The 13,570-nt window shown below is 45.5% G+C and overlaps 1 protein-coding gene across 3 annotated transcripts in view; it reads left to right on the top strand.

Annotated features, from left to right (window-relative positions):
* Positions 1-25: 25 nt before the first annotated feature.
* Positions 26-13,570, top strand: part of ASCC2 (activating signal cointegrator 1 complex subunit 2) — a 38,563-nt gene continuing 25,018 nt past the window's right edge. Inside the window, exons 1-5 of one of the 3 annotated variants that reach the window (XM_008575529.1) lie at positions 26-86; positions 5,084-5,181; positions 10,429-10,587; positions 10,954-11,124; positions 12,107-12,236. In XM_008575529.1, the coding sequence (XP_008573751.1) occupies positions 5,101-5,181; positions 10,429-10,587; positions 10,954-11,124; positions 12,107-12,236 (541 nt within the window). In that variant the 5' untranslated portion in view covers positions 26-86; positions 5,084-5,100. Of the gene's footprint in view, positions 87-5,083; positions 5,182-8,126; positions 8,180-10,428; positions 10,588-10,953; positions 11,125-12,106; positions 12,237-13,570 lie in introns of those variants that run through there. The other 2 variants (XM_008575530.1, XM_008575531.1) reach the window with 2 other exon arrangements.

Consider the following 13,570-nt stretch of genomic DNA (forward strand, 5'->3'; position numbering starts at 1 on the left):
GGCGGCGGCGGCGGCGGCGGCGGCGGCGGCGGCAGCGGCGGCAGCGGCAGCTGCGGCGGCACGGCGCCGGTGGTGGAGCCGCCGAGGTGAGTGAGTGGCTGGGCCCTGCTGGATGCGGGGCCCGGGAGGAGCCGCAGCCGTGCCTTGGGCGGCCTCCACGGAGGGGCCGAGGTTTACGCTGCCCCAGGCCCCCCCCCGCCGCGAGGCCAGACTGCCAGAATTGGGAGTCCCGGGTTCGAGGCTCGGCCCCAGAGTGACCTTGGACGAGCCACGGTTCCCACCCCGTATCCGGGGCTTCAGTTTGCTCAGGGTTCATTCATTCGCTCCACAAATATATGTCGGCCGCTTTCTACGTGGCAAGCACAGATCTCGGCACTGGGGATAAAACAGAGCAAGACAGACAATGCTCCTACCCTCGTGGAGTTTACGGTCTAGTGGGAGGAGAAAGATAGTCAAAAAGTAGATACATAAGATAATTAAAGATATTACAGTAACTGGGAGAGTGAGTACTTTAGATAGTGCCATCTGGGAAAGTCTCTGAGGAGAGTAATATTGAATTGAGACCCGAAGAGTGATGACAGAGAAACTGAGGCAGCAGTATCCCTGGGGATGCTCACAGGCCATACTGTAATTGGTGCTTGTACCGAGCTCCCCTCCCTCCTAAAGAAAGCCCTTTCCTAACTTTTGGCTTCTGCCCTACCTGGCATGGGGGATACAGTGGTGGGTACAGACATAGTCATGGTCATTGTTCTTGTCCTTTTGGATCTTAAAGTCTAGTCTTTGCCTAGTTAGTTTTTTTTTTTTTTAATTGAATCATAATTGATTATACATATTTTGGGGGTTCAACGTTGAGATATGTTGATCAAATCAATATTACTAGCATATATATTGTTACAAATTGTATTTATTCTTTATGCCCCTTGTCCAATCTCTCCCCATCCCCATCTCCCTCTCCCTTCCCCTCCTCTCTAACCCTCTAATTACCCTAGATTTCCTCTCTCCTGAAAGAGTAATGGTTACTCTGTTGATTTGTTGCCTAGATGATCTGTCCAATGCTGAGAGGTGTGTTCAGGTCCCCCAATATTATCATAGAGCAGATGCTTCTTCTGTCACTCTGGAATGGGCTTTGTGGAGAGAGACATCCTCTTCTTTTCTTTGTCTTTGCTGGTGACTGTCCTTGTGTGAATGCATTCCAGTGGCTGGCAGACCATCTGCGTGGTGGTTGTGGCATCTTGCCACTTTTGTGGCAGCCATGGTTATTGTGGTGGCTGTGGTGGGCCACCCACATGGAGGTGATGTTTTGGGGATGCTCCTTGGCACTGGCAGTGTGCCTGGTTGTGGGAGGGTGGTCCAGTCCCTGGCTCCAAGCCTCAGGCCCCAGGCAGGCCCCGAGGCACTGGCAAGGTGCCCAGTTGTGGGAGGGGCATCTGGTCCCCTTTGCCTAGTTAATTTCTATTCATACCTAGATGAACACTGAAATCTTCCTAGAAGTCCCTCCTCCCTCAAGTCAGTTCTCTCTGTTCAATGCTGCCATAGCCCCATGAGCCTTACCTACATAGCATACATCATGGTATTGATTTTTATTTGTTTGTGTGCCTATTGGATTCCTATCTATCTTTCCTATAAAGACCATAAGGTGTGAAGGGCAGGACCAGGTCTGTTATTTGCAACATTAGTATTCTCTGGGCTTCAGTGCTTGCCACATAGTAGGTGCTCAAAAATCTTTGAATGATATTAACATAATGTTTGCTCTCCAGTGGTTCATAGGTGGTCTCTTCTGTCACCAGCTGTCGTCATCTCTTTGTGATCATGTCTCTCACTTCTTAAATGATTCCTTACTTCCTTCAGATGAAAGGCCAAAATCTTTAGCATAGCATTCAAGGCTCTTTTTAAACTGGCCTTGTCTTCCCTATCCTACTTCTTCTCTCCTCACTTCTGTCATCCCCTCCCTACCCTTGTGTTTTCAGCAACTCCAAATAACTTCCTCTTCCTTCACAGCCACACTTTGTAAGGATTTGAACCTTTGCTCATGCTTGCTCTCTGCTTGGAATGCCCACCTTTCCCTCCTATCCATCAATATCCAGGTTATAGATCACCTTCTCTGTGACATCCTGCTTTTCTCTGCTGTGCTCAAGTTTTGGAAATTTCCTGTTATAGCTCTAACAATGAGTCATTTACATGCCCCAGGACCCAAAGTGAAATCAGTCAGTGTTGAATAAACGAAGAAGCCCAAAGTGCTCTGCCTATGGATGGGACTTGAATAATAACAAAACTAAACTTTATTGAGTGCTTATTTATGCCAGGTATTGTGTTGAACACTTAGCACTGATTACTTCTTTTTTTTTTTTTTTTTGTGACCAGTAAGGGGATCGTAACCCTTGGCTTGGTGTCATCTGCACCACGCTCAGCCAGTGAGCGCACCAGCCATTCCTATATAGGATCCGAACCCGCAGCCGCGGCGCTCCCAGCGCCTCACTCTCCCGAGTGAGCCACGGGGTCGGCCCAGCACTGATTACTTCTTATAACAATCCTAAGAGATTATGTACTATTACAATTCCGATATTACAGATGAGGAAATCCAGGGTTAGAGAAGTTAAGGAACTGTTTGAAAGTCTCAACATGGGAAGGAAAAGGTGGAGCCAGGATTTGAACTTAGGCTATAGGACTGTAGAGCTCTCTTCATCCATCACACCACCCTGACCCATAGATGCCCTTGCAGGCACTGGCTTGTAGGAGTGAATTTCTTCTGAAACCAAGTGCTGTCTCTACCTGTCTAGGCCTGGACTCTGGACCTTACAGTTTAAAGGGTGGAGAGCTGCCTCCTCCGTGTGACTCTTACCCCACCCTAGACCACACCCCCAACACTCCCACTACCATCTTTAGTAGGTGAGCCTGGAAAGATCTGGGCCTGTGAGTTATTTAGACTTTTGCACTGTTGTGCAAACCACTGCTATTTCCAGCTGCCCTCCCAGCATTGCTGAGGGTCGGGGGGCAGTGCTAGGAAAAAAGTATTTTTTGGTGTATTCAGCACAAGAGCCCCAGGTGCCAAGGCAAAAGAGCTGGGCTTCAGTTTCAACTTGGCCACTGATATACTTGCCTTGAAAAATTAGGGCCTCTCTTTGGACAAATTAGGGCCTCTCTTTGGACATCTGAGCATAATAATCCTTGTCGTCCTGGGTTGTTGTGAGAGGCTAGTAAGATAGTAACTTGATTAGAAATAACAGACACTCAGCAGAGGATATTATTATCTTGCTTTGTGAAGTTGAAAGATGAAAACTTGGGACTAGCCTGGTGGCACACTGCTACAGTGTGCTGCTTGGGAGTGCGGCGGCGCTCCCGCCAAGGGTTCGGATCCCACATACAGACCAGTTCCCGCTCACTGGCTGAGCGAGGTGCAGGCGCGACACCAAGGGTTGCGATCCCATTGCCGGTCCCAGTCTGGTACGGGCGCGACACTGAGGGTTGCGATCCGTTGCCGGACACGAAAAAAGACAAAAAGGAAAAAAAAAAAAAAAGAAAGATGAAAACTCGCCCCAAGCCCTTCATTACTTTGCCTTATGATTTTTTTTTCAGGCCACCTTATGTGTGCAGGGCCATGTGTCTGATCCACTGGGATCCTAGAGCTGGAACAGTCCTCAAGGACTAGGCAGACAGGTCGTCTCTCTTTACATCCCTCTAGTGTGGGCCAGAACCAAGGTTCCTTGTGTACTAAGCTGCTTCCACCTTCTTGCCTTTGCGCTGCTATTTCCTCTGCCTGAAGCACCCTTCTTCCCTGGCCAGTCTCTACTATCAAGACTACTCAGGATCTCCTGATTTTTTAGGCTGTCTTCTAGAATTGTTTTGACTGCCGCTTCACCCTCCTACCCCATACCAACTCTAAGTTTGACTAGACAGTATAACAAATAGTTAAGAGCCAGCCTGCTACACCCCTACTAACTTTGGCAAGTGTCTTATGTTCTCTGAGCTTCTATATCCTCATCGATAAAACGAGGATAATAATAGAACCAACCTTAGAGTTGTTGTGTAATGCGGGTAATGTAAGTTAATGCTGAGACAAGCACTTAGAAGAGCACTCAGCATCTAATAAGCATGTTGCTGCTGCTGTTGTTGTCCTCTTGTCACTCTGTCTTCATATCATCAGGGCCTGGCGTGATAGCTGAGATACAGAACACCTGGTAACTTTCATGGCTGACTGTGTCCCTCAGCTTGTCTTTGAGGGCTCAGGAGGTGACAGTTTCCTCATCCCAGTCTCTATCTGTCTTCATGATGTCATTGAGACTGTGCCGGCCTTTTATGGCATGTCTTTTAAGGGGCCTAATTCATTTCCATTGCATGATCCAACCAACATGTGTCCCGCCTGTGGGTCAGGCCAAGTGGTATTGTGAAAAGAACATTAGATGAGAAGACAGGAGACCTGGCGTCTGCCACTCACTGGTTCTGAGGCCAATTTGGGCGTCTGTAGAAAGGAGCTTGCACTGGCAGGTTTCTGTGAACTTTCTCTTCCTCCCTGGTCCTCCTGTTCATCTGTTTCCATCTTCCCTGGAGCCTAGAGAGGTTGTAAAATCTTAAAACCCTCTAAGTGAGGAAAGGCCCATGGTTCTAATCCTCAAAAACTTACAATCTGGTTAGGGTTATAAGAAGAGTGCCTCATATTCAGTTGTTTATCAAACACTTGATGAGGCCACATCTGTACTAGGCTTGTGCTTGTCACGGGAAAGGTAGCAAGAGAAGGAGCACCCCAGGCACTGTCTTCACAGAGCTTACAAGCTACTGAGCTCAGAGAGCTGGAGCCATCATTAAGATAATCTAAGTACTTTTAGCCAGTACTTCTCCAAAGGGGTGGGAAGATATCAGGAGTCACCTGGGAAGTGTTTTCCTCCACACTTGAGAACTACTGCTTTAGGCAATAAAGTCACTTTGTCTGGATTAGTATGTACATGAACCAGGCCTTGGAGGCCTACAGCAGGAACCCCTAAGACCAGAGATTGAAGGTTCTCTTTGGCTCTGGGATCAGCCCTAGAACAGGCCCTGCCCCCAGGAGTCTGTGTGTCTGCTTTCTTCTTCCCATCTATATTCCTTGCAGGAGGGTCACGCAGCACAATGCCAGCACTGCCCCTGGACCAACTCCAGATCACCCACAAAGACCCGAAGACAGGAAAGCCGAGGACTTCTGCAGCACTGGTGAGCCGGTGCCTTGAGACCGTTCAGCCTGATAATATCAATCTTGCAATTTCAGAAGCAAAAAGTAAATTCCTTCTTTATCTGTTCCAAGAATGATCTGAGGGCAATGGTCAGTAATTCAGTAGTTGAGACACTAGTAGGCCCTTCCAGGTGCAGTGTAGAAGTTTCCTTCCAAGCAGCAACTTGAATTTGAGTAGTGTTTTCCATGTCACCACCCCACACCTTCCCCCCAAAGCATTTAATTTCGAATTAGTCTGATGGCAATTCTGACTCAGCCCGAGCTGGGCTAGAAATGGATCTGGCCCAAAGCCTGGTTTGGGGATTTGATCCTGCAGGAGGTGTTCAGGTTTCAGGTAGGACTTTTTCAGAGCTATCTAAGTGGCTATCCACACTTCAGTGGGAACGCTGATTTCAGAGGTTGGGCCGTCTTTCATCTCCACTGGAATAAGAAGCACCACTTACAGAGACTCCAGCAGGCCTTGTGAGACTGAAAAATAAGGAGGCTGTGAACATGCCGATTACCAGCTACAGAAAGAGATTAGAACTGTGGAGACATGCCAGGCTGCTGAAGAAGGAGACAGACACAGGGACTGGAGTCCCCATATGCACTGATTGTTTTCCCAAGAATATGAGCTTACTTGAAGAAGGTGGGAGGAAGTGTTTTCTAGGGGCTTGAGCAAAGTCGTGGGAAACAGGAGCTTGGTGCTTTATTTCCTGCTTTCTGGATGGCTTCTTATTATTTCCTAAATACTTTCTAATAATAGTGCCTAACATTTATAGAGTACTTGCTCTGTGCATTCTAAACATTTCACCTGGATTATCTTGTTTAAACCATGTCACAGCCCTGTGAATTGATATTTTGATCATTGTCCCCATTTTACAGATGAGGAAACTGAGAGTTCAAGGTCACAGAACTAGGAAATTAGGAAAGTCAGGATGGGAACCCAGCCAGGCTGACCCTAGAACCCATACTGTTAACCTTTCTGCTATAAAGCCTCTCATTTTCTTTTCATAACCTTTTTATGTATCGAGAATATTTATCAGAAAATCTAGAACTGTTCTTTTCAGTGTGGTAGCCACCCAATAGGTGGCCATTTGCCACAATTAGCTATTGAGCACTTGTAATGTGGATGGTGCTTGAAATATGGACCGAGGTACTAGATTTTTTATTTAATTCTAATAAATTTTAATTAAAATAGCCCCATGTGGTGAGTGCCTACTGCATTGGCTGTGCAGATATAGAGCAGTACTATGACCTCAGAAAGTTCTGTTGGACAGCACTCATGGAGACTGACTCCTTGGGTAGTTGAGTTTGATTTTCCTCCTCAGTCCTCTCTCATGTACTGAACAAACACCTGGTTTGTTAGACTGTGGGCTGTGTGAGAGCAGGCACCTGGTCCCTGCCCTTCACTCCTGGTTTCCCAGTGCCAGGTGCATAGTAGGCTCTCAGGAAACAATGAGCCCAGGCTGCTGATCTAGACCATTGGGGTGTGTGGGGGCAGGGAGGTCTTGGGACTGGTGGGAGGGCATGTGAAGCTAGGGAAGGCTTCCTGAAGGAGGGGGACTGTGAACTGGGTATTGAAGGGTGAGCAAGCACTAGCCAGGCATAGCAATGGGAGAAGGGTGGTCCTGGCTGGAGGACACCAGTATGCGGTCCTGGAGTCTTGAGAAAGCCTGACTCTTTCACCAACCACAAGTCACTTGAAGTGGCAACAGTATAGCAGAGTTAAGGAGCACAGGCTTTCCATTAACCTCACACATGTTTGGCTGTGTGCCTTTGGGCAAGTTACTTAACTTCTCAAAGCCTCAGGATCTAAAAAGGGTAATAATAAGACCAGCTTTGTGGGGTGGTTGTGACGATTAAATGAGACATCTGAATTAGCTGTGCCTGGAACATAGTAAACACTCAATAAATGGTAGTTATGATGGTGATGACAACAGCAACAGTAATCGTGGCATTGAATGGGGGGTAGGATGGGAAGAGGGACAAACTGAGGGAGACAACTGCCTGATCAAGGGGTCTTACTGGCCATACTGAAGAGCGTTACCAGACAGGCCATGGGGAGCTTCTGAAAGATTGCCCTAAGATATGTACCCACCCTATATTTGTCCCTTTAGTCCCAACTTGAGATAAAGATTTCTAGCTGAGGGGCAGGCCCATGCTACCTTTGCAGGGTGATAGGTGGAGATGATGTTTATTGAGTAGCTACTATCTGAATAGCACATATATAAAGACCCTAAAGAAATAGTCTTGAGCCACATTGGGTGAATGGGCTCTTGAGGAAGACAAGATTCATAGAAGTGGAAAATTTGGAGAACAGTGTGAAACAGTTTCTTTATCAAGATAAACAGAACAGAAGTTTGATGGGCAGAGAATGTTCTGATAGCTTCACAGAGTAGATAGGATGGATATAAACCAGGCTTATTGAAGGGTGAGATGGACTCAAGTAGGAGAGAGGACACAGCTGGAGCCTGCCCTACTCTGAAATCTTCCAGGGCCTCCCATGAGCTACAGAATAAAGTCCCCATTCTTGAGTTTGGCATTCAAGGTCCTTCAAAGCCCTTGGCAGGATCTGGTCATTCGTTACCTCTATTCATTCCTTTGTCCAGCCAGCAAATGTGTATGGAGAATCTGCTCAGTGTCAGGCTCTGTTCAAAGGAATGGAAGTGCTGTGGTAAGCAAGGCTCAGACAGCTTCGAGACACCTACAGGCTAGTGTGGGAGACAGGTGAAAAGGCAGGCCCTCCCTTTTTATATAACTTTATTGAGGTATCATTGAAGGACAATAAACTGCATGTGTTTAAATAATATAATTTGATTGGTTTTGACATCTGTATACACCCATGCAACTGCCACCATAATCAAGACAATGAACATTTCCACCACTCCCAAAAGCTTCCTTGTGCCCCTCTATAATCCATCCCTTCCTCTCTCCCTGTCCCCAGCAACTACTCATCTGAAAGCACTTTTGATGGAGTTCAACAAGTGCTACAGTCAGGTAAGAACAGGTGCTGTGGGGGAGCCCAGGTGAACTCCTAATCCAGTTGTGGTGGGAATCAGGAAGGCTTCCTGGAGGAGGTGAGGTCAGAGCTGGGATCAGAAGGACAAGCAGTGAGTCCAGGATAGCACATGAGTACCATAGGTCATTTAGTAGGTCTGCAGTGTAAGCCTTGTTTCAAATCCTGCTTCAGTTGCCTCCTTAACCTCGTGACCTTGGGAAAGTTCCTGAACCTTACAGTCTGAGTCTTTGTTTCCTCCTCTGTAAAATGGAGACAATACTATCTCCCTTTAAATAGTTATTGTAGATGAAAAAGAAATAGGCTGTGGGACATACCTACTTAGCAGCCGGCACAGAGCAAGTCCTCAATAAGTGGTAGTCTCATTATCATCATTCCAGCATTCTCCAAATCCAATTCCCACCACTCAGTACAATCTGTGGCCTTTTTTATAGCCCGTTTTTATGCCTCCATAAAAATGCTGTTTCTTCCATCTAAAAAATCCTTCTCATTCTCCAAGACTCAGCTCAGATGCTGCCTGCTCTGGGAAGCCGTTCTTTGTCCTCCAGGTGCTGTTAATTTCCTTCTGCACTCCCACAGTCCCTCTGCCAGGTTTGAGCTGTCACTTCCTCTATTTTGTGCTCACTTGGTGGCTTAGATGTGCCTCTTCCTCTCTGGAGTGTGGGTCCTATGGGCACCTGGATGCTTTTCATCATGTGACCCCACACCTGGCACAGTGGGGACGCCAGTAAATGTTTGTAGGATTCCACGGAAGGTAGAATCTCAGGTGTGTGTCTGTTGGAGGAATAAGTAGCCTGGCCTGAGAAGTGACCTAAGAGGTAAAATGTTAATAGATAGAGAAAGGGAGAAGCTTGAAAAACCAAGGAGATGAATTTAGGCTCTAGACAGTTGTTTTGAACTTGTTTCGGAATTTCTTTTTTAACAGATTTGTACCTGAAATCCCACTATGTATATAAATCTGATTTAAATGGGAGAAGGTCCTGTGGACCCACATGATAGATGGCCCTGAGGAATCCTTGTGGAACCTAAAGACTCCACAGCTTGAAATGTGCTCAAGGCAGTAGGAAGGCATAGGTGGTTCTTGAGGAGGTGGACCCATCAGTCTTGATTTTTCTATACCCTGTGGCCCAACAGACCTAGAAGTGGGTGGAGCTGAGACATTACCTGGCCTTCCTTCTATTACCCCTTCTTCCAGAGAAAGCAACCCTTATACAGTCAGAGGTGAAAACTGAGACTATCTTCTCTTCTTTATGGTGAACAAAGTAAGGTTTGTTCATGGCAAAGCAAGGGCTGGAAGAGAGAACTTGTGATTCTAAGATGAGACCTGCAGTTACTTGATTAGAATCTTTTCTTTAAAAATTTACTGAGGTTTTTCTTTTCTGGTTATAAAAAGGATACAACACAGTGATACTTACATACAGTATGAAGCTATTTGTGTTAGGAAAGAAAAAACAGGCCCAAACAAATACTTTATATTGGTATATTTTAATGTAAATGCCTAGAAAAGGTCTGCAAGAATCCCCACTAGATGGTGAGTGGTTGGCTCTGGGAGGACACGAGGACTGGGAGTGTAGCCCCCGGCTACTCACCTTCTCTGGAGCATTGTAAATTTGTTTTGTTTTTGTTTTCATTTTGGTGGCTGGCCAGTAACAGATCAAACCCTGGACCTTGGTGTTATCAACACCACACTCTAACCAACTGAGCTAACAGGCCAGCCCCATTGTAAGTTTTTGAAAGAAAGGATGTTCATGTTTTACTTGTATAATTCAAAATTGATTTTTAAATTAACATATGTTCATTTTTTAAAAGTTAGAAAATATATCCAAGCCACAATCTCCTCCTCCCTGCCCCCCAGAGATAACCACTATTACCTTTGGGGTGTTGTCCCCCCAACTTCTTTTTTAAAATCTGTACAGTGTATGAATATGTATACTTTTTTTAAAAACCAAAAACTAATTAAATTAAATAGAGTTTTGTGTCCTGCTTTCTCTTCCCATAACCTTTCTCTGTGTCATTAAATACTGTCCAAAAACATGGTTTTTAATGACCACCTAGTGTTCCTTGGATGCAACCATACTACCTTTGTTATATACACTTGGTTCTTTATGCCTAAAATCTCCTTAAAGGGTCACCGTTTGGAACAGCCAAGTGTTGTCATTGCTGTGGGTTGGCAAATGGGCCCTCGCTGACTAACCTCTGCCACGTTGACACGTGGTTTTTGGATCCGTAGCACCCCGAGCAGAAGGCAGACCGGTATTTTGTGTTATACAAACCGCCCCCTAAAGACAACATTCCTGCCCTAGTGGAGGAGTACCTGGAACGCGCCACCTTCGTAGCCAATGACCTCGACTGGCTCCTGGCCTTGCCTCACGATAAATTCTGGTGCCAGGTAACATTCTATCAAAATTAACGCTAAGACAAAGCACATGACATGCCATTGGTTGGTTGCTGTTGTTGTTTTTCTTCCCCCAGGAGGTGCTTTTTTGTCTACTTCTTACACTGGATCCTTAGCAGCAAATTGTGGTTTGGATTGCTCTGTCTTGTATCACAATCTTAATGATGTTTACACACTTTCCAAAGTGTCATTTTTAGAAACTTGTATTTAGCCTTCAGCTCATTCATACCTCCTTGGTCCCTTGGGGTTCAAGTGTTTGCAATAGGCCAGGGCTGATGGGTAATGAGCCCCTTCTCAGTTCACCTGCAAGACCTTGACCCTCAGGGATAAATCCCTGCTCTCCTCTGTCACCTGGCTTAGGTTGTCTTCGATGAGACCCTGCAGAAGTGCCTGGACTCCTACCTGCGCTATGTCCCCCGAAAGTTCGACGAGTGGGTGGCCCCTGCCCCTGAGGTTGTTGACATGCAGAAGCGCCTCCATCGAAGTGTTTTTCTCACCTTCCTCCGCATGTCCACTCACAAGGAATCCAAAGTAAGCCCCTGATCTCGTGACAGGTTGCCACCTGACACCCAACACCTCTGTGTCAGACTCTCCACCCCTGGGAAGAAAGGCTCTGGAAGCATCAAGTTTCCTCTTTGTCTTCCCTCCGCCTTGATTCCCACTGTTGGAGAAGAAATCTGTGCCACCTCCCTTATCCTGTAATTCACCGGGTCAGTCTGCATTACACCCAGTGTTTTCATCAATGGGAGCTGAGGGCCCTGTGCCAGTTGATGCGTGACTGTGCCTTCACTTATGCGTCAGAGGGTGAAAACATTGATTCTGACTTTTTAAAAGAACTTGTATGCTCTTTTTACACATTTTTACTTTTTTTTTTCTTATTTTAAAAATAACAATGCTGTCTCTAAGCAACTCTTAACATTATAGAACTATTATACAGATTGTGAATGTCACCCACAAAATCCCCTCCCTGCACAGTAACCACTGCTAAGGTGCATGTTCCTTCAGGGAATTTTTTTCCTTGGATTGTATGTGTGCATGCATTTAAAAAATAGGATCTTGCTTTTTTAAAAAAACTTTTTTAGTGTGGAAATTTTCAAATATATACATATACAAAATTTTCATATACAAAGTACAATGAGTCCCATGTACCCATCACCCAGCTTCACCAATTATCAAAATTTTGCCAGTCTTATCTCTTCTCCAGAGTTTTCTTTTTTCTCCTGGAGTATTTTAAAGCAATCCCAGACATCATGCTAATTTACCTGTAAATATTTTGGAATAAATCCCCAGCAGACTGCTTTATAGTGTGCTTTTGCTTCTTTTTACATGAAAATAGAGATGGCTATTGCTCTGTACACGAGGCTCAGACATGTCCACAGTGTGGACAGACCATCATTGATTAGCTAGTCCCTAGTTGATGGAGCCACAGGTTATTTCTCATGAATTTGCTATTACTTTATAATGTATGAGTGTTCAGAAAGTCTTCGTCTTTTCTCTGTGAACTTTTCCTTAGGATCACTTCATTACCCCCTCTGCGTTTGGAGAAATCCTCTATAATAACTTCCTCTTTGACATCCCAAAGATCCTGGATCTCTGCGTGCTCTTTGGAAAAGGCAACTCGCCATTGCTCCAGAAGATGATAGGTGCGTAGGATGCGGGGCCTGGAGGATGCACACAGACAACCCCCACGTGCCAAACTAGAGGTTGCAAAGGCCTGGTGCTTAGATAGCGCAGGGGCATTCAGGGCAGTAGGACCGGGTAGTGCTGGGAAATTGTTAACTGATATGGAGTGGCAACTCTGAAAGCTGGGTGGCAATGGGAGAGTGGAGACAAAAATGCGTACCAGATGGTTCCTCAAGGATCTGGGAGCCTGAATATGAGACCATGTGTCAAACAATTAAAGGAATGGGGAAGTTTACTTTGGTGGTGAGAGTAAGAACAGCAGTGATAGCTAACCTTTATTTGAGTATGTACTGGGGCCCGGATCTCTGCCAAGCACTCAATGTATATTATCTCAATTAGATCCCCCCACAGAAGCCTTGTGAGATAAGTGCTGTCATCATCCCCATTTACACATAAGGAAACTGAGGTTAAAATGTAAGGGACTTGTGTAAGAGGACATGACTAATATGTGGCCAAGCTGGGACACATGTCCACATAGACCTGACTCTGAAGCTCCTGCTCTTTGCCACTCCCTACTTCAGGGTTGATGGGCTGCCTCAAAAATGTAATGATTTGCATTTTTGCTGAGAGCAGTTGGGGAGAGTTCAGAGAGGACTCTTTCTGGTTGTGAAAGGAACAGATGTGTCAGTTGGATCCCATCAGGAAGTAGTGAGCTGGAAGGTACAATCAGAAACAGAAGTGTCGTTGGAATGCTGCAAAGGGTTCCTCTTTGAATTGCAGTTTCTACCATTAGCCTGGCACAGAAAGGTGCTCACCTTGGACACCCCTGCCAGCCCTCCTCACTAGAGATTGTAGGACACAATCTTCTAAATACCTAGTGACAAAGCCACGTTATCCCTTATGATGGTCCTTTCCTTCCTCTCTCTCTCCCTTCCTTCTTTCTTTCCTTTTTTCCCCTAATAATAAAGGTAATGTATGTTAATTTAGAAACTTTTGGAAGGATATAAAGTATAAAGAAGCAGGAAAGCAATTACCAAATTCCTACAAGAGACAACTCTATGGTTATTATTTCCTTCCAGTCTTTTCTCTGTGTATCTAAAAAAAAAAATTAGATCATAATGTATATGAAATTTTTCACCCAGGCTTTTCATTGGAACAACCTCTGGTTGCTCATTCAAATCTAATTATTGCCTGATTATCAGTTAATCTCTTTATTTTCTCAGGGAAAGACGCTGAATAATTTGCTGTAGACTAAGAGGATGGAGTGAATGAGCAACAGCAGGCATGATTAGTTAGAAAAACAATTATTAGACCAGTTTTGTTAAAGTGGAGCATTCCAGGAGGGCAGCAGCAG

The sequence above is a fragment of the Galeopterus variegatus genome, unplaced genomic scaffold (genome assembly GCF_000696425.1).
Source record: "Galeopterus variegatus unplaced genomic scaffold, G_variegatus-3.0.2 Scaffold1204, whole genome shotgun sequence".
Lineage (NCBI taxonomy): Eukaryota > Metazoa > Chordata > Mammalia > Dermoptera > Cynocephalidae > Galeopterus > Galeopterus variegatus.